The sequence below is a fragment of the Somniosus microcephalus genome, chromosome 14 (genome assembly GCF_052327205.1).
Source record: "Somniosus microcephalus isolate GS21.2 chromosome 14, FLI_Smic_1.0, whole genome shotgun sequence".
NCBI lineage: Eukaryota > Metazoa > Chordata > Chondrichthyes > Squaliformes > Somniosidae > Somniosus > Somniosus microcephalus.
This window is the reverse complement of record NC_141000.1, coordinates 86,837,139-86,858,909: the sequence shown is the minus strand read 5'-3', so window position 1 is coordinate 86,858,909 and position 21,771 is coordinate 86,837,139. Positions and strand designations below refer to the sequence as shown.

General features: G+C 43.5%; 1 protein-coding gene across 5 annotated transcripts in view; it reads left to right on the top strand.

Moving 5' to 3' along the window:
* Positions 1-214: 214 nt before the first annotated feature.
* Positions 215-21,771, top strand: part of LOC147107654 (POU domain, class 2, transcription factor 1-like) — a 148,898-nt gene continuing 127,341 nt past the window's right edge. For 3 of the 5 annotated variants that reach the window (XM_086006865.1, XM_086006867.1, XM_086006870.1), the window contains exon 1: positions 215-1,820. In XM_086006865.1, the coding sequence (XP_085862991.1) occupies positions 1,787-1,820 (34 nt within the window). In that variant the 5' untranslated portion in view covers positions 215-1,786. Of the gene's footprint in view, positions 1,821-1,940; positions 2,074-21,771 lie in introns of all 5 variants that reach the window. The other 2 variants (XM_086006866.1, XM_086006868.1) reach the window with 2 other exon arrangements.

The window sequence follows — 21,771 nt, the reverse complement described above, 5'->3', positions numbered from 1 at the left end:
AATTGCTGCTCAACTAGGATTGGATGTCCGACAAGGAGTCTAACAACAAAGATGCAGTGGAGGGGTTGAGAGCGGTGCAGGAGAGGTAGAGCTGAGTGTCATCAGTGTAAATGTGGCAGTAGACTCCATTTCTTCAGATGACGTCACCAAGGGGCAGCATGTAGATTATGAAGAGGAGGGGGGGCTAAGGAAGATACTTGGGGGGTGCCAAAGGTAACAGTGCATGTGGGAAGAGAAACCATTGCTGGAGATACTCTGACTAGGATTGGATAGGTAAGAGAGGGACCCAACAAGGGCAGTCTCACTTAGCTGGACAACGGAGGAGAGGCATTCTAGGAGGATGGTGTGGTTGACCATGTCAAAGGTCGCAGAGGAAGGAAAAAAGATGTCCCAAAGTCCTTTGCAGCCAATTAAGTACTTTTGAAGTGTAATCACTGTTGTAATGTAGGGAAATGTAGCAGCCAATTTGCACACAGACAGCATTGTGATAATGACTGCATAATTTATTTTAATGATGTTAGTTGAGGAATAAATATTGACCAGGAGAACTCCCCTGGTCTTCCTATAATAGTGAAAAAGACTTGCATTTATATAGGGCATTTCACGACCACTGGACGTCTCAAAGTGCTTTACAGCCAATTAAGTACTTTTGCAGTGGAGTCACTGTTGTAATGTAGGAAATGAAGGTGTATTTGAAAAAGGCATGGGAAAGATGTAAACAGGACTGTTGATGCTAGGGAAACATTTCCAAAGTAAATGGATGGGTTAATCAAAAAGAGTGGTATCCCACTGACTGGAACACTGGAAACTGGGTAAAGGACTTTAATATCTCATTAGAGCCTCATTTACAAATAGAAACTGTCAAAACTGGCAGGCATCACCAGCACCATAAGAAAATGCTAGCGTAAACTTGCAATGGGCGAACTGGGATAACAATTCTTGACCCTAATTTTGATTGGAATATCTGGGCGCCTAAGTCCCAAATACCCAGCTTTTCTATTATCCAAAATATAAAGCAGATGGAAGTTTCTGTTTTTTCAGCATTTAACTACATTAGAGGTGTGTGTTTTTTCTTTTGAGTTATTTACCGTCACAAAAGAAAGAATCCCTGCTCTCACATGAACAGTGAAAACCCCTTTTTAAAAAAAGACTGCAAACCCCAAAGGTCTACTGGAGCCGTAGTTCCCAAAGGCACTTCTGTCCCGATAATAATATAGAAACAGCCGACCAAAAAAAGTTGCCCTTTCCACTCGTGAATTTCCGTCCATTTCCGCCTCCATACGCGCCAAGAAGAAAAGCGATTACGAAGAATTTTAATAAAAACAGCGGAATACAATGCAAGCAAATGAGTAGTTAATAAGCAGCCAGCGGTTGCATCTGAGACATCTGCGGCCGAGTACCATTCGGCAATTTCCGGAAACTACCAAAAGACGCGCATTAAAAAAAAATCGATCATTTTAATACTAGATTGTCTCTAAATTGACGTAAAAATCAAGTTTTATGAATTAAAATTTTGTAACGTAACAAAATGCACCATTTAAATCCGGTCGTTAATTTCCGTTCATTTCCGCCGAAGGGGCCGAAGCGGCGACAAAGACGCGCCTTAAAAAATAAAAGCAAATCGTTTTTTAATGCGATTGGACGTCACATTTTTAAAACCAGGGAAATGAATTCAGTTGTTTAGTAGTGGGTTATAAAAAGTTTTGGAAGCATTTGCGATATTTTTACTTAAGCGCGGGGGCCCCCAAACGCGAGGGATTCCGGGTAAAGTGAATTGATATTCAAAATGGCGGATGGAGCGTCCAAAGATGAAAAGCCAGGTAATGGCTCTAATTTTACATATTCATATTTCAATTTAGCATAATTTATTTTGCCTTATTACTGTATTTGATTGCGGGGCGAGCAAAAAGAAAACTTTAATGCATTTATTTCTGGTATAGACACAGCCGGATCGGCCGTTTCGACGAAGCGCATTCCGCCAGAAAAAAATTTTAAGGAAAAAAAATAAAACAAATAAGAGAAAGCGAAAGACAGAGAGGGGAGGACAATTTTGACTAAAAAAAATTATGCAAAGTAAGCCGCGGCGTTTTACATTTTTTACTGTCTTTTTATCGATGCAAAAGCGTTCTATGCTAATTTGGGATCAAATATTAACCTCGGTTATATTCAAGGGGATAAAATAATAGAAAATGTTTCGGAGGGTTTTGTTGAGACGGGCAAATGCGGACCGGCGAAACGGCTGAAGAAAGAGAGCATATTAAAAATCCGATTCTTGTTTGAGCGGGTTCAAAATCTGAATGTGTAATATACGCTGAAGAGGGTTTGTTTTTAAATCGTAGGAACGCCCCTCATGTTTAGTTGAATAGATTTAATAACAGACGTGTGCGATTGGCGTGTAATTTTTTTTATTACTGAGTTGGATGATCATTACTTTCCCCAGTGCTGCTGGTGAGCTCAGATGACGGAGAATGCAAGCAGGGACGCTTATTAAAATCTGCCCCGAGGTTTTAATGAGCAATCTAGGCCTCGACTGATTTGTTTCACTTTATTTTTTTATTCGTTCTTGGCATTCAGATTACATAGCGTAACATCCGCATTTACTGAAACAGATTGCTAAACGATTTGCAAATCTGTATTTACAATTTCCTATTTTGATTTAATCCTAGATATTTACATTTTATAAACAAATAAGTGTTCCTACCGAATACTGTAACACGCTAGTTGGTTGCAACGTTTTGTTTACTTAGTAAAAGTATTTGCTTAAAATTAATTTACTGGTATTAATGTAGATTATTGTGGCTGTTATGCACTTCAGTTCTGATTGCAAGGGAGAAAATAATCAACTACACACAAGATGTACAATATTTTGTTTTTAAACATGCCACAAAAATACAGTGACTAATGTTTTATGCACTGCTTTTAGGGATTTAAAAAAATATGAAACACAAATATTCACAGTTACAATAAAGTTAATATTTAATCAGGTTGTGTTTGTGTAAATTTGTATAAACCACTTTTAACTTCACAGGTGATATTACAAATTAAGTGATGTTTTTTCATCTGTGCTGCTGACTGGCCTATGATTTGGTTTTACAAAAATATATAAAAATGTGAAATAGGTATGGCAAAGTGCGATGTGAAATATTATGCTGCTAAATGTGTTTTATAAATTGTGTCTTGGAATCTGGTGCATCTTTCAATAAGCTTATTTCTAGGTGTGATTACAAATTAGCTTAACACAGTGCTCAATTTCTGAAAAGGTTCGTAGGGTTTAAAAGCACATCAAGCATTTTTTTGTAGCAGCATAATTAAAGTTCTTGACATTTTTGTTCTGAAAGAAAATAGCTTGCAGTAACTTTTTTTTCCTAAATCCTAATTTTCTCCTTCCAAGGGTATTGCTGGGCCACTGTTGAGCTGTGTCAGGATGTGTTGGAAGGGCACATGATTCAAATAGGGTGAATAGTTTTCTAGTTATTTCCCTGTCTTTAAAAAAAATCCACGGTATTAATGTGTGGCTGTTGCCTTTTTAAATAGAGAAGCCTAGATGGAAGGCCAAAGCTAATAGTACAAGATAGCACCAAGATTGAAAAGGGTAGTAGGGAAATGAAGTAAATCAGGAATTTTAAAAAATGTTCTTGGTGTGTGGCTTATACTGGCAGGTCATATTTATTGCCCATTCTTATTTACAACAACAACATTTTTATTATCCTCAGAATAAGGAGCCACTTCAAAGGTTTGGAGAGTCAACCATGTAGTTTGGACTGTAGCCACATGTAGCCCAAACTTGGTAATAGTAGTAGGATTTCTTTTCCAAAGGGCATGTACAGGAAACTTTCTGGTATCTGGCATTGACGGGACCGAGCTGGTGCCGTACCATCAAAACTGCCGTAGAAACCAGCGCTAATGTTAAAACATATACGGAGCTTTTGAGCTCCGTGTGAATCAACAAACCCTGTTGCTTAGCAACAGCTTCAAAACAGTCGGCCGCAGCTTAAAGGCGTCTCTGTAGCTAAGCAACAGCTTCAGCTAGACCTTGCAGAGCTTGACTGGAAAAAAAAGCAAATAGGAAACGGCTCCTGAATTTTGCCATTAGATAGAGCTTTCCGGACATTTAACCTCCGGTTAAACGAAAGTTTCCTGTATTTGGGTTTTTATAATTCAATATATTTCATGGTCACTTTTTTTTTTTTCTGGTTGCTTCTTCTTCTTAGGCAGTCCCTCGGAACCGAGGATGACTTGCTTCCACACTAAAAATGAATTCTCAGGTGACTGATGAGTCCTTTGCGGGACCTATAGTCTCTGTCACAGGTGGGGCAGACGGTGATTGAAGGGGCAGGTGGGTGGGGTTCTTGGGTTGACGTGCGCTCCTTCCGCTTGCTCCTGGCGAAGAGACTCGGTGTTTGGCGCCTTCCCAGATTCTTCTCCTCCACTTTGTGCGGTCTTCGGCCAGGGATTCCCAGGTGTCGGAGGGGACGTTGCACTTTTTCAAGGAGGCTTTGAGAGTGTCCTTGAAGCGTTTCCTCTGCCCACCTGGGGCTCTCTTGTCGGAGCTCCGAGTAGAGTGCTTGTTTTGGTAGTCTCGTATCGGGCATGCGGACGATGTGGCCTGTCCATTGGAGCTGATCGAGCGTGGTCAAAGCTTCGATGCTGGGGATGTTGGTCTGAGCGAGAACACTGACGTTGGTGCACCTATGCTGCCAATGGATTTGCAGGATCTTGCAGAGGGCAGCATTGGTGGTACCTCTCCAGTGCTTTGAGGTGCCTGCTGTACATGGTCCATGTCTCTGAAGCATACAGGAGGGCGGGTATCACTACTGCTCTGTAGACCATGAACTTGGTGCTGGGTTTGAGGTCCTGGTCTTCAAACACTTCCTCAGGCAACCGAAGGCTGCACTGGCACACGACGTCTGCCTTTGTTGACAGTAGGCTCCCGTGGTATGGAAAATGGTCCACGTTGTCCAAGGCCTCGTCATGGATTTTGATAATCGGGGAGTAGTACTGTGTGGCGGGGGCAGGTTGGTAGAGGACCTTTGTCTTACGGATGTTTAATGTAAGGCCCATGCTCTCGTACGCTTTGGTGAAGGTGTTGACGATGGTTTGGAGTTCGACCTCGGAGTGTGCGCAGACGCAAGCGGCGTCTGCATACTGTAATTCAATGACAGAGGATGGGACGACCTTCGATCTGGACTGGAGGCGACGGAGGTTGAACAGTTTCCCGTTTGTTCTGTAGATTTATTTAATTCAATTTCGCAGCTTACCATGGTAAGATTTGAACGTTTGGATGGCTAGTGCAGTACCAGAACCACTACACTAGATGCTGAGTTTGGGTCTTAACACCTGTGGAATGATGTGGAAAGGGATTCCAGTTTTACCATTTTGTTAATGAAACAAAAGGAGGTGGTATAGTGTGCCTTGATTTTGATGAGGGAGGATGAATGCGTAGAATTGTGTATTTGTGGAGTTTAGAAGGATTAAGAACAACTTTGAGAAGAGAATGGAGTATTGATAAAATGTAGCGAAACCAGAAAGTTGATGGAGGGAGAGGTGGCGATAGAGTGGATAATGTGGGTTTCTCATCATGTCGAGGTGTGAGATGGAAGTGATCAAAGGGTGCCCTATTGTAGTGGTCAGATTATCTTGATTATCATAACAGATGGAAAGTTATATGGGGGAGAGAAGAAAGTCTGTGCAAAACAATTCATCAGGTTTAAATTTGATTTCTGGCAGACAACTGCATAACTTGAATCAGTGACTTAATTTCATTCTCTTTTTTATATTCATTCACTGGATGTGGGCGTCGCTGCCAAGGCCAGCATTTATTGCCCATCCCTAATTGCCCTTGTGAAGGTGGTGGTGAGCCACCGCCTTGAACAGCTGCAGTTCGTGTGAAGGTACTCCCACAGTGCTGTTAGGTAGAGAGTTCCAGGATTTCAAACCAGCGACGATGAAGGAATGGTGATCTATTTCGAGGTCAGGATGGTGTGTGACTTGGAGGGCTACTTGCAGGTGGTGGTGTTCCCATGCGCCTGCTGCCCTTGTCCTTCTAGGTAGTAGAGGTCGCAGGTTTGGGAGGTTCTGTCGAAGAAACCTTGACGAGTTGCCATAGTGCATCTTGTAGATGATATACACTGCAGCCACATTATGCTGGTAGTGGAGGGACTGAATGTTTGAGGTGGTGGATGGGGTGCAAATCATAGTGTGCTGAGGAGGTCAGAGAGGTTTCTGCTCCTTGGGCATCTCTTGTATGAGTTAACACTTGCATTTCCTCCTTTTTTGTTTGTAATTTTAATGATGCTTTTGAAGGTAAGAAACAGGATTTGAAGTAAAAGCACCTGATATGAATGTGATAAATCCTATATTAAAAAAAAAAGTATTCTTGTGTTAGTCTCACCAAAAATAAATGATAGGTATGGGTGCATGCGGCTTAATGTTTTGGTTGTGTTTTGAAATTTTTCTGCTTATACTTTCAGTATCAATTGATCCAAAGCAGTTAGGTACTTCATCTTTGTCCTTGTCTTTTTTCCTATCCCTACAAATTTGACTCCTAATAGTGTGGTCCTTCTCGTCAGTGAACTATTTGTTAGTATAAATAGTATCAGTTTTAAGAATGAAGTAAACATAGCCTAGTGCTTTGAGATGTATTTTAAAAATACATATCCAAAATAAATAGTAATACTTGGCTTCCACATTTGATACTGTAGAATCAAAAGTTATAGAGTGTACATACACATATAATAATAATATAATCAACTTTATTGTCATTGTTAGTGCACAAGTGCAGTACAACGAAATGTAGGCTTGCGGCTCCCGAGAGTGTACATTTTGATTAAGACATTTAACATTCAACATTCATTTGGCTTGTAATACATAAACATAAACATAATAAAGTGCATTGGCAGATGTGCAGGCTTTAGAGTTTATTTGTAGAGTTCAGTAGGATGACAGCCCTGGGAAAGAAGCTGTTCCTAAATCTGGTTGTTCGGGTGCGAATGCATCTGTAGCGTCTCCCAGATGGCAGGGGGGCGAACAAACTGTGGCTGGGGTGGGTAGGGTCTTTGATGATGGTCAGTGACCTCCGTAAACAGCATTTCTGGTAGCTGTTCTCTATGGTCGGTAGCCGGGTGCCGGTAATGCGTTGGGCAGTTTTGACTACCCGTTGCAGGGCTTTCCGGTCATAGGAGCTACAGCTGCCATACCACACTGTGATACAGTTCGTCAGGATGCTCTCTATTGTGCAGCGGTAAAAGTTAGAGAGGATCGGGGTGACAGGTTACATCCCTTCAGCCTCCTTAGGAAATATAGGCGCTGCTGGGCCTTCTTCACCAAAGAGGAGGTATTGAGGGACCAGGAGAGGTCTTCCGTGATGTGGACTCCGAGGAACTTATCATTAGGGGACTCTTGTAGGCGTATTTACTTTTTCGTCACACAAAAATTGTTTGCACACTGTACAAAAAACGTTCAAAAATACTCAAAAATCCACTCATTAGCGCTTGACCAATCCTACCTCTCATTAGCATTGAGTGACGTGCTGCTTGACCAATCCTACAGTTCACTCACCTGATGGTTGACCAATCGGTGCGTCACAGGCGGGACCTAATGCTCCAGTCTCCCTAAACTTCACCGCCATTTTTTTCATCCCCACAGGGACACCACCAGCCAAACAAACCCCCACATTCCGGCAGCGGCAGGTGAGTTTCCACGCAGCGGGCGGGTCATCGGCAGCGGCCGACCGTCAACCACGCCACCCGCGGGGGAGCTCCATCCCCACAGCAACCCTCACATTGCGGCTCCCGATCCCGCTCCTGCCCCGCCGTACCGGCAGGTAAGTTGGGCTCACTCGGGCCGTGCCTCGCAACCGCTCGACCCGACACACACAGCGGTCGGTGCAGCGGCCGCCCGTCAGCCGTGTGATCCGCGAGGGAGCTCAGCTCGGGTCCGTTTCCGCCCGACAGCCCGGCCGCGCCTCAAGCGCTAGGCCCCGCACGGCCGCTATCAGAAGGGGGTGTGAGGGGGGGGTGAGGGGAGGAGGGAGGCAGGGAGAGGACAGCACAGGGAGAGGGACAGAGAGGGGGGGCACACAGGGGCACGGAGACCGCACGACCCAAAATTGCCCTGGCAACGCCGGGCTCCCCTGCTAGTACTGTATAATAAAGTAGGTTATTTGTGAAGAATTGACTTCTGAATAGCTCTTATTGTAGTGACTCTGATGTTTGTAGTTTACATCTAACCAGGAATAAAGCTGAGAGTTTTTGTCTGGCAATAACTTTGTCTGACAGCTGCAACAGAAACTTGTTTTTTCAATGGCAGGAAAAATATTATACATCAAAATTTTACATTGATTGGATTGCAGAGAAACTTTGCACTGTTTGGTTTTGTGTAAAGCCTGGTTTGAAGTTTTTATACCACCAGTTCTTATTTGCATTGGCTTCAATTTTAATTTTCCATCCCAATGTATGGAGGCTGCCAATCATTCAAAACTTAGAAGGTGGAAGAAAACCTGAGTTTGTTACAATTCTTACAATTGAATTTACTAGCAGGTGGAGGAAGCAATACAGCTGTATTGTTTGTGAGGGTTTCACTTGACTAGTGAAAGAAATGGAAATAACTTACAAATTTCCAGGTTATTTTTTCCCCTAAACCATTTTTAATTGATTTTTTCTTATCTAAAAATGCAGTTACAAACTTTGTTTCTATTTGAGTGTTTTCTCTGACCTCTTCAGTACATCATGAGGAAAATAAAAAATATTTCTACACCCTATTTTTTTTTTTTTTAAGTACTGTGTAACCAGTAACTAAGGATTCTTTCTGTTGTTTGGATATTCTTGAGGTTCTGTTTTCAACGTCAAAAACTGGAAGAAAATCAGGGGAGGGGAAGTTTAATCCTACAAAAAATATTCAGTGAAACCAGGAATATTGCACAAAGTATTTTTCTTGGATAGCTCTCCATAAGTAGTGCCTCTTTAGGATAGTAGGCATATTTTCCCAAGCTCCAAGGCGATGGCGAATGAAGCTCTACTACTGTGGTGAATATTTGTGATAGATGAGAGACAACTCTGACATACCAACCAGAAGCCACTTATTTTGAAAATCTCTGCTTCAAGCCATCAGTCCCACCAGGTGTTACACTTATACACCAAATGGATTTGAATTGATATTTGTTCTAAATTTTCAAAATGTTTCGCTGAGTTTTTACTAAGAATATATATATAAAAATTTCTATTAGGTCACCCATTTCACATCATGCTGTTTGGCAGCATATTCAAAACTATCAGTGTACTTAAATGCATTGGATACATAAGTCTGTTTGCAATGTAAACAATACTCAATAAAATACCCAGATGGTAAAACCAGTTGATTTCTCCCAATGTGATCTTAAATCTGCTCTTGCTGCTGAACTCACCTCACCGTCTTCAATCTCCCAACTCGGCTGAAAGAATTCTGTGCTGAAAATTAAGTCCCGAAATGCAGATGCACTGCATTGGTGATGCCATTGTATGATATTGTTACTATTATTATAAAGTGTGCACATCTCTGGACCCAAGTTTCAGTGTAATGACCAAGGAGAACTCGTTGCTTTTAAAGTCAGGATTGTCCTGATTTCTGATGATGAAACCTTTTAGCTATCAGTTTTACTGTCTCTTTTTGTTGAAATTATTTTTTTTAAATTGAGAGATACATTTGTAGCATGAATTCATAGTGTTTACAATTAAGTTTTGTTAAAATCTTTATATTCTCATTTAAAAGAAGCTGACTTTTGGGTTTTGAAAATCTTGCATATTATTTACTAAAATAGCACGATTGCAACACATTTAATTTTAGTTGTAAGTTTTCCAATGTATGTAGTAAGTAATTTTTATCAAAATCCCTTTCCTAAATAAAAGTGATGGCTAAAGGATAGTATTAAAATACAACTTAAGATAAGACGTTCCCCTTTTATATTGTAACTGCTTATTAGTTATTTTTAATGTTCTTGCCCTCATTTTTTTGGTGTTTTGTATAGACAACTAGGAACATTTGGGTGCTGTCAAATTTGTAAATCACATCATAAGATCTGTGTGTACTACCTGTCTGCACAACTTTACTTCCTGTTGTCATGTTTTGTCTCACATTTTGTGCCAACTTTTTCCCATTAGAAATTATTCTCTGCACACCTCCAGACCGTTCGCAGTATTTGATGCCGAGATGTTGTTCCGACCACATATCCGCGCCATCACCAAGACCACCTACTTCCACTTCCGTAACATCGACCGCCTCCGCCTCAGCTCGTCAGCTGCTGAAACCCTCATCCAGGCCTTTGTTACCTCTAGACTTGACTATTCCAACACACTCCTGGCTGTCACCCATCTTCCACCCTCCATAAATTTGAACTCATCGATAACTCTGCTGCCGGTACCCTAACTATCACCAAATCCCGTTCACCCATCACCCCTGTGCTTGTTGACCTACATTGGCTCCCAGTCTGGCAATGCCTAAATTTTAAAATTCTCATCCTTGTTTTCAAATCCCTTCATGGCCTCACCCCTCCCTAACTCCGTAACCTCCTCGACCCCTACAACCCTCCCAAGATCTCTGCACGCCTCCTTGAGCATCCCCGATTTTAATCGCTCCACCATTGGCGGCCGTGACTACAGCTGCCTAGGCCTTAAGCTCTGGAATTCCCACCTCTCTACCTCTCTTTCCTTCAAGAAGCTCCTTGACCAAGCATTTGGTCTCCTGCCCAAATATCTCCTCATATATGGCTCGCTGTTAAATTTTGTTTAATAATACTCCTGTGAAGTGCCTTGAGACATTTTACTATGTTAAAGGCACTATATAAATGCAAGTTGTTGTGTCCACATTGATGCTGGGTTTTGCCAATCTGCACACCGAGTATGCACAAATACACAAATGCTTTCTGAAATTCTTTTCATCTGTCATTATTTTGTAGTAACTGAAATTTCTATTGTCCAAAATAAGGGTTTAAACAAAAATGTATCTATTGAATTGTTTTTGACTCCCGACATCTAATACATCCACTCGCACCCCATCACTGGCGTTTGTGCCTTCAGCTGCCTAGATCTGACTCTGGAAATTCCTCCCTAAACCCTTCTATCTCTCCACTTCCCTTTACTCCTTCAAGACATTCTTTATTTCTTAAACCAAGCTTTTGGTCACTCTGCCTAATCTCTCCTCCGGCGCAGTATTAATTTTCCTTGCACGTCTATGAATCTCCTTGGGACATTATTCTCGAGTAAAGCTATATAAATGCAAGTTGTTATAATCAAAACTACCCATGTACACTTGTCATGCTGTAATTCTTTGGCTCGGCATCCATTTTTGTCTGATTACGTCCCTGAAGTCGTCGTCTTTTGTATAGTTGTAGCAAAGCAAATCAAATGTCAGTATCTAAGTCAGATATCCAGGCCAAAGCTTCCAGTGTAGCAGCGTGGCTATCTTGTAGGCTGCCTGCAGATTTCCTCTGAGGGCAGTGCTTCAGGGTCTGATTAGGAGCTCCACAGTCACATGATGGGGATGCTTTAATCTTCCATCTATGGAGAAGGTGGCAGCATCCACCATGACTGGTTCTGAGGTGGTTGATGGTTATTCACTGTTTGCAAGGAAGGTTTGATCCATCAGGTTGTACTTTGGGGTCCTCTATAAGGAATCCATTCTGTATGTCACAGTTCTTCCAAGCATTTTGCCATCGGTCATCAAGGCTGAGGGGAGATTGCTGAAGGGCTTCGGCGACGGTCCAAAATGGCCGCCTAGATTTGAGCCGGGTTGGTGGTCGGTTGTTCAAGTCGGTCTGGATCGGCATGTCTTTGCTGGTGTAGTGGTTGTATTCTCTGGAGAGTGCATATTCGCAGGTGGTGCGATATTTGCAAGCACGGGCAGCCAAGGTGTCAATAAAAGCGTACCGGTGATAATTCTCATAGTAGAATTCAATTGGATATCAATGGATTTGACATGTGGACTTGCTAGCCATGCCGGAGAGCAGTACTCTGCTGTAGAGTACACCAGGCCCAGGACGCGTGCAGCTATACGGAGGTTTTGAGCGTCTGTTCCCCATGTGGATCTGGCGAGTTTCTGGATCAAATTGACCCTACTCTTTAGTTTCTTCCCAAGGTTCTGGAGATGTTGTCTCTATGACGGGGTGCAATCAAGCGTGACTCCTAAAAGGGGGTTTTATGTGCCGCAAAAGGAGACTTTCAAAGCTTGGTTTGCTTGATAGGTGTTGAGGTGGAAAGTCAAGGTGACGGTCTTTTGCAGGTATAACCGAAGTTGCCATCGGCAGAAGTAGGCCTCCATCCTCTAAATCACTGGTCAGGGTCTCCTCGATGATGGACAGATTCATGTTTTGCATGGCCAAGGCAATGTCATCAGCGTATACGAACTTGCAGGACTCTGTTTCGGGCAGGTTACTGGTGTAAACGTTGAATAACATGGGTGCCAGGACAGACCCTGTGGGAGTCCGTTGTTCAATGTCCTATATCTGCTCTTCTGGGTGCCAGTGTACACACTGAAGCGTCCGTTGCTAAGCATGGAGTTGAGAAGATAGATCGTTATTCTGCAGGGTAAAATGGCGGAGAGCTTGAAAAGCAGTCCATGCTTCCATACTGTCATATGCTGCTGATAGGTCCACAAGTGCTACGGCGGTCTTGAGCTGGTGCTGGAAGCCTGCTTCAATGTTTGTTGTTAAAGCTACTACTTGGTCGCAGCAGTTACGGCCGCTCCGGAAGCCCGCTTGCTCCTTAGGGATGGTTGGCTCGATGATGGGGGCTAGTTTGTGGAGGAGGAGCCTCTCCAGCACTTTATAACCAGAGCAAAGTAAGGAGATTGGGTAGTAGCTGGAGGCTTCACAAGCATTCTTCCCCTGCTTCAGGAGGGCAATTATTTTAGTCTCCCTCCAAATAGACGGAATTTTACTGGTTGCCAGTACCTCAGCCACCCCTTCGCTTTTGGGTCCCAGTGCTTTTAAGAATTCTGGGTAAACCATCTGGACCAGCAGCTTTTCCACATTTGGTTGTCGACGGGGCTGCATTTAGTTCGTCCAAGGTGAATGGATCAGACAAAGCTGCTGCTTCACCTGGCATCAAAATTCTTTGTCCACCGGAGCCTTTAATGTTTGTATCAAGTGGGATGCAATGGCGTCCGCTCTGATGGTCGTCCTGTGTTTATAGGCGGGGTTTGCCCCGCCAAGTTGACGGAGCAGGACTCCTGCTTTTCTGCTGGAGTGAGTGAAGTTTGTTTTCTCTACAAGGCTCCTCCACCTTTCATGTCTTGCTGAGTTCAAGGACTCCAGCATTGCTGTGGCTGGGTTCTTGTTCAGTCAATACTCTTGGTAGAGAGCCTCGCTTTCTTCCGTCCAACAGGAATATGTAATTCTTTACCCCCGAGGTATACTGCATTTTGCGGCAGCTTTAATAATTCCTATAAATCTGTTGCAAGCCCCTGAAGTGCTTTGGACTTGCAGTACTACCACTAGCGGGTGGGTGTGATTACAGTGTGACAAGTTGACCTAGGCAGTTGGGAACATTAGAAACCGGATTAGGCCATTCAACCCCTCGCGCCTGCTCCACCATTCAGTTCGATCACGGTTGATTTGCACTTCACTCTATTTACTGGCCTTTGCTCCATATCCCTTGATACCCTTCTCCAACAAAAATCTTGTCTACCTCAATCTTGAAAGCTCCAATTGTTTTAGCATCCATGCCTTTTGAGGGCAGAGAGTTTCAGATTTCTACTACCCTTTGTGTGGAAAAAGTGCTTCCTGATTTCAATCCTGAACAGCCTAACTCTCTCCTTTTTAAGATTATGCCCCCTTGTTCTTGATTCCTCCACCAGAGGTAATAGTTTCTCTGTATCAACCCTATCAAATCTTTTTAACCTTTTGAACACCTTGAACAGATTACCCTTCAATCTTCTATACGTGAGGGAATACAAGCCAAGTTTATGCAACTTGTCCTCATAATTTAACCCTCTAAGCCTTGGCATCATTCTGGTGAATGATACATTCATACTACATTATATATGGGCAGAGGATTTTGTAATGGACTATAAAAGCAAAGATAGAATGTATGACCTTAAAATAGGGATTGAAATATGTATGTGCTGCCTGATCCAATTATTCTCTGCCCTTTAAGCCTGTTTCACCTGATGACTACACTTGGTCTTGCATCCCCATGTGTAACATCGCTGATTATTAACTAATGAGTCAATAGTTACAGAAGCAAACAACGGTGTAGAACAGCAATGGGAAACATTTAAAACGGTGTTCAACAGCGTGCAGGAACAATATATTCTGCTAAACGGAAAGAACAAACTGAACACTAAAGACTCCATGGATGAATAAAGTCATAAGGGAACAATTGAGGGTCAGGAAAGAGGCATACATTAAATACATAGACAGCAGGGGAATGCATGATGAGGGAGAATACAAAGAGATTAGGAGAGAAGTCAAAAAACAATTAGGAAGGCAAAGAGGGACTATTAAATTATCAAGAAACATAAAATAAAATAGTAATATTTTACAGGCACATCAATTAAAAAAAAAGGAAGGTTGGGATGGGAATAGAACAATTAAGGGATAGACAGGATAATACCACAGGTAACGATAGAGAGATGGCAGAAATATTAACTAATTATTTAGCTTTAGTTTTTACCAGGAAGATGGAACAGGTGGACACGACATTGGATGACGAGATTAGTACAGGAAACTTTGTGTTATCCGGAGGCTAAATGTCCGGCAAGCTCGAGCCACCGGCAAAAATCAGGAGCCGTTTTGTTAGGTTTTTTTTCTTCTCGTGGCTTTTTTTTTTCCAACAGTCAGGCTCTGCAAAGTCTCTCTGAAGCTGTTGCTAAGCGACAGAGACACTTCCAAGGTACAGCCGACTGTTTAGAAGCTGTTGCTAAGCAACAGTGTTTGTTGCCAGATACGGAGCTGAGTATGCTTCAACATTAACGCTGGTTTGTCCGGCAGTTTTGAGGGAATGGCAACAGCTCGGTCCCGTCGGTGCCGGATAGCACAAAGTTTCCTGTAATGAGAAATGCATTTAAAATAAAAAGAGGGGATATATTAAATAAACTAATCAAACTCAAAGAGGATAAAACCCCATGTCTGGATGGATTGCATCCACGCATTTTAAAAGAATATAGGGAAGAGGTAGCAGCGGCATTACTACACATATTTAATAGAAAAAGGTGTAGTGCCAGAGGACTGGCGGGTAGCTAACGTAGTACCTATATTTAAGAAGGAGGATAGAACATGTCCAGGGAATTATAGACCAGTCGGCTTAACATTAACATTGGTGGTAGGAAAACTAATTGAATCCCTACTAAAGGAGAAAATAGAAGAACATCTAGAAACCAAAAACATAGTAATGAATAGTCTGCATGGATTCAAAAGGGAAAGTCTTGCTTGACCAACCTCATTGAATTTTTTGAAGAGGTAACAGAGAGAGCAGACAATGGTAATGCAGTAGATGTAATTTATCTAGATTTTCAAAAGGCCTTCGATAAGGGACCCTGTAATAAACTGATGAACAAGGTCAGAGAATGCGGAGTCCGGGGACAAGTAGCAGAATGGCTTCGAGACAGAAAGCAGAGAGTAGGGGGAAAAGTTAGCTATTCACAGTGGCCGAAGGTGGGTAGTGGTGTTCTACAAGGATCGGTGCTGGGACCACTGCTGTTCACAATTTATATTAATGATTTAGACTTTGGAAGCAAAAACAATTTCTAAATTTGCAGATGACACCAAATTTTGGGGGGGGGGGTGGGTGGAGATAGTCAATACTGCGGAGGACTGCAACAAATTACAGGAGGACATTAATACATTTTCAGAATGGGCATATAATTGGCAAATGAAGTTCAACACAGATAAATGTGAGGTATTACATTTTGGTAGGAAGAATAAGGAGGTCACTTATTACTTGGAGGGTGCGAGCCTAGGTGGGGTAGAGGAACAAAGGGATCTCGGGAGTACAAATACACAAATCACTAAAAGTTGTGACATAGGTTAGCAAGGCCATAAAAAAAGCAAACCAAGCACTAGGGTTTATTTCTAGAGGGATAGAATTGAAAAGTAGGGAAGTTATGCTAAACCTGTATCGAACCTTGGTTAGACCACACTGCATACAGTTCTGGTCGCCATATTTTATAAAGGATATAAAAGCACTGGAGAGGGTGCAGAGAAGATTTACAAAGATGATACCAGAAATGTGAGGGTATACATACCAGGAAAGGATGAACAGCAATGTGGTTGACTCTTAACTGCCCTCTGAAATGGCCTAGTAAGCCACTCAGTTGTAACAAACCGCTACGAAACAAAATAATAAGAATGAAACAGGACGGACCACGGCACCGGCACACCCAGCCCAGTCGACCCTGCAAAGTCCTCCTCACCAACATCTGGGGACTTGTGCCAAAATTGGGAGAGCTGTCCCACAGACTAGTCAAGCAACAGCCTGACACAGTCACACTCACAGAATCATACCTTTCAGCCAATGTCCCAAACTCCTCCCTTCACCATCCCTGGGTATGACCTGTCCCACCGGCAGGACAGAGGTGGTGGCACAGTGGTATACAGTCGGGAAGGAGTGGCCCTGGGTGTCCTCAACATTGATTCCGGACCCCATGAAGTCTCATGGCTTCAGGTCCAACATGGGCAAGGAAACCTCCTGTTGATTACCACCTACCACCCTCCCTCAGCTGATGAATCAGTACTCCTCCATGTTGAACACCACCTGGAAGAAGCACTGAGAGTAGCAAGGGGGGGGGGTGGGGGGGAGACTTCAATGTCCATCACCAAGAGCGACTGACTGAGTTGGCCGAGGCCTGAAGGACATAACTGCCGGTCTGGGCCTGCGACAGGTGGTGAGTGAACCAACACGAGAGAAAAACCTACTTGACCTCGTCCTTGCCAATCTTACCTGTCGCAGATGCAACTGTCTATGACTGTGCGGTGGTCACTGCTACCGATACTGTCATTGTGGAGACGAAGTCCCGCCTTCACACTGAGGACACTCTCCATTGTGTTGTGTGGCACTACCACCGTGCTGAATGGGATAGATTCAGAACAGATCTAGCAGCTCGAAACTGGGCATCCATGAGGCGCTGCGGGCCATCAGCAGCAGCAGAATTGTATTCCACCACAATCTGTAACCTCATGGCTCGGCATATCACTCACTCTACCATTACCATCAAGCCAGGGGACCAACTCTGGTTCAATAAGGAGTGTAGAAGAGCATGCCAGGAGCAGCACCAGGCGTACCTAAAGAAAAAAATGCAGTGCCAACCTGGGGAAGCTGCAACACAGGACTACATGCATACTAAAAAGCGGAAGCAGCATGCTATAGACAGAGCTAAGCGATCCCACAATTAACGGATCAGATCAAAGCTCTGCAGTCCTGCCACATCCAGTCATGAATGGTGGTGGACCATTAAACAACTAACAAACTGGACGGTTTGCACCTGGGCAGGACCGGGACTGATGTCCTAGGGGCAGTGTTTGCTAGTGCTGTGGGGGAGGGTTTAAATTAAAATGGCAGGGGGTTGGGAACCTGTGCAGGGAGACAGAAGAAAGGGAAGCAAGGATAGAAGCAAAAGACAGGAAGGAGAAAAGCAAAAGTGGAAGTCAGAGAAATCAAGGGTGTAAATCAAACATGGCTGCAGTAAACAATAATTCTAAAAGGTCTAAGAGAGTTAAAAAAAAAAAAACAAGCCTGAAGGCTTTGTGTCTTAATGCGAGGAGCATTCGTAATAAGGTGGATGAATTAGCTGCGCAAATAGATGTAAAGGGATATGATATAATTGGGATTACAGAGACATGGCTCCAGGGTGACCAAGGCTGGGAATTCAACATCCAGGGGTATTCAATATTCAGGAAGGACAGGCAAAAAGGAAAGGCGGTGGGGTAGCATTGCTGGTTAAAGAGGAGATTAACACAATAGGAAGGATATTAGCTCTGATGATGTGGAATCTGTATGGGTAGAGCTGAGAAATACCAAGGGGCAGAAAACGTTAGTGGGAGTTGTATACAGACCCCCAAACAGTAATGTTGAGGTTGGGGATGGCATTAAACAGGAAATTAGAGATGCGTGCAATAAGGACACCACAGTTATCATGGGTGACTTTAATCTACATATAGATTGGTTTAACCAAATTAGTAACAATACTGTGGAAGAGGAATTCCTAGAGTGTATGCGGGATTGTTTTCTGGACCAATATGTCGAGGAACCAACTAGAGATCAGGCCATCTTAGACTGGGCATTATGTAATGAGAAAGGATTAATTAGCAATCTTGTGCGAGGCCCCTTGGGGAGAAGCGATCATAATATGATAGAATTCTTCATTAAGATGGAGAGTGATGTAGTTGATTCAGAGACTTGGGTACTGAATTTAAATAAAGGAAACTACGATGGTATGAGGCGCGAATTGGCTAGGATGGATTGGGGAATGTTACTTAAAGGGTTGACGGTGAATAGGCAATGGCAAACATTTAAAGATCGCACGGATGAACTACAGAATTTGTTCATCCCTGTTTGGCATAAAAATAAAACAAAAAAGGTGACTCAACATTGGCTAACAAGGGAAATTAGGGATAGCATAAGATCCAAGGAGAGGACATATAAATTGACCAGAAAAAGCAGCAAACCTGAGGATTGGGAGCAGTTTGGGATTCAGCAAAGGAGGACAAAGGGATTAATGAAGAGGGGGAAAATAGAGTATGAGAGTAAGCTTGCGGGGAACATAAAAACTGACTGTAAAAGCTATAGATATGTGAAAAGAAAGATTGGTCAAGTCAAGCGTAGGTCCCTTGCAATCAGAATCAGGGGAATTTTATAATGGGGAACAAAGACATGGCAGATCAATTAAATACATTGGTTCTGTCTTCACAAAGGAGGACACAAATAAGATGCCAGGGAACATAGGGTCTAATGAGAGGGAGGAATTTAATGAAATCATATTTGTAGGGAAATGGTGTTAGGGAAATTGACGGGATTGAAGGCTGATAAATCCCCAGGGCCTGATAATCTACATCCTAGGGTACTTAAGGAAGTGGCCCTAGAAATAGTAGATGCATTGCTAGTCATCTTCCAAAATTCTATAGACTCTGGAACAGTTCCCATGGATTGGAGGGTAGCTAATGTTACCCCACTATTTAAAAAAGTGGTAGAGAAAAAACGGGGAATTATAGACCAGTAAGCCTGATATCGGTAGTGGGGGAAATGCTAGAGTCCATTATAAAAGATGTAATAGCAGAGCACTTGGAAAACAGTGACAGGATCGGACAAAGTCAACAAGGATTTATAAAAGGTAAATCATGCTTGACTAATCTGGAATTTTTTGAGGATGTACCTGGTAGAATACATAAGGGAGAACCAGTGGATGTGGTGTATTTGGACTTTCAGAAGGCTTTCGATAAGATCCCGCATAAGAGACTAACGTGCAAAGTTAAAGCACATGGGATTGGGGGTAAGGTACTGACTTGGATAGAAAAGTGGTCAGCAGACAGGAAGCAAAGAGTTGGAATAAACGGGTCTTTTTCCGAGTGGAAGGCAGTGACTAGTGGGGTACTGCAGGGATTGGTGCTAGGACCCTAGTTGTTCACAATATATATTAATGATCTAGACGAGGGAACTAGATGTAATATCTCCAAGTTTGCGGACGACACAAAGCTGGGTGGGCGTGTGTGCTGTGAGGAGGATGCAGAGAAACTCCAGTATGATTTGGACAGGTTGGGTGATATGGCAGATGCAGTATAATGTGGATAAATGCGAGGTTATCCACTTTGGTGGCAAAAACAGGAAGGCAGATTATTATCTGAACGGCAATAGATTGGGAAAAGGGGCAGTGCAACGAGACCTGGGTGTCCTTGTGCACCTGTCGCTGAAGGTAAGCATGCAGGTGCAGCAGGCGGTTAAGAAGGCAAATGGTATGTTGGGCTTCATAGCGAGAGGATTCGAGTACAGGAGCAAGGATGTCTTGCTGCAGTTGTACAGGGCCTTGGTGAGACCACACCTTGAATATTGTGTGCAGTTTTGGCTGCCTTATCTGAGGAAGGATGTTCTTGCCATGGAGGGAGTGCAGCGAAGATTCACCAGACTGATACCTGGGATGGCAGGAATGATGTATAAAGAGAGAGTGGGTCAATTAGGCTTATATTCGCTAGAGTTTAGAAGAATGAGAAGGGATCTCATTGAAACTTCTAAAATTCGAACAGGACTAGACAGACTAGATGCAGGAAGGCTGTTCCTGAAGGCAGTGGAGTCCAGAACCAGGGGTCACAGTCTAATGATAAGGGGTAAGCCATTTAGGACTGAGATGAGGAATTTCTTCACCCAGAGAGTGGTGAACCTGTGGAATTCTCTACCACAGAAGACAGTTGAGGCCAATTCATTAAATATATTCAAGAAGGAGTTAGCTATATTTCTTAAGGCTATCACTCCATTTGATATCAAGAAATGGCTGAGCACACTGGATACAGCAAAGGCTATGGGCCCTGACAACATCCTGGGTGTCGTGCTGAAGACTTGTGCTCCAGAACTAACCACACCTGTAGCCAAGCTGTTCCAGTATAGCTACAACACTGGCATCTATCCAACAATGTGGAAAACTGCCCAGGTATGTCTTGTCCTGTCCACAAAAAGCAGGACAAATCCAACCCAGCCAATTACCGTCCTATCCGTCTACTCTCAATCATCAGCAAAGTGATGGAAGGTGTAATCGACGGTGCTATCAAGCGGCACTTACTCACCAAAAACCTGCTCACTTATGCCCACTTTGGGTTCTGCCAAGACCACGCGGCTCCCAACCTCAGTACAGTTTTGGTCAAACCAAAGGAGCTGAATTCCAGAGGTGAAGTGAGAGTGACTGCCCTTGACATCAAGGCAGTACTTGACCGAGAGTGGCATCAAGGAGGCCCAGTAAAACTGAAGTCAGTGGGGGGGGGGAATGCCCAACTGGCTGGAGTCATACCTAGCACAAAGGAGGATGGTTGTGGTGGTTGAAGGTCAATCATCACAACCCCAGGACATCGCTGCAGGAGTTCCTCAGGGCAGTGTCCTAGGTCCAACCATGTTCAACTGCTTCATCAATGACCTTCCCTCCAACATATGATCAGAAATGGGGATGTTTGCTGATGACTGCACAGTGTTCAGCGCAATTCACAACTCCTCAGATAATGAAGCAGTGCACACCCACATGCAACAAGACCTGGACGACGTTCAGGCTTGGGCTGATAAGTGGCAGGTAACATTCGCACCACACAAGTGCCAGGCAATGTTTATCTTCAACAAGCGAGAGTCTAACCACCTGCCCGTGACATTCAACGGCATTACCATCGCCGAACCCCCACCATCAACATCCTGGGAGTCACCATTGACCAGAAACTTAACTGGACCAGCCACATAAATACTGTGGCAACAAGAGCAGGTCAGAGGCTAGGTATTCTGCGGCGAGTGTCTCACCTCCTGACTCCCTAAAGCCTTTCCACCATCTACAAGGCACAAGTAAGGAGTGTGATGGAATATTCTCCGTTTGCCTGGATGAGTGCAGCTCCAACAACACTCGAAGCTCGACGCCATCCAGGACAAAGCAGCCCGCTTGATTGGCACCCCATCCACCACCTTAAACATTCACACCTCCACCACCGGCGTACCGTGGCTGCAGTGTGTACCATCTACAAGATGCGCTGCAGCAACTCATCAAGGCTCCTTTGGCATCACCTCCCAAACCTGTGACCTCTTCCACCTAGAAGGACAAGGGCAGCAGGCGCATGGGAACACCACCACC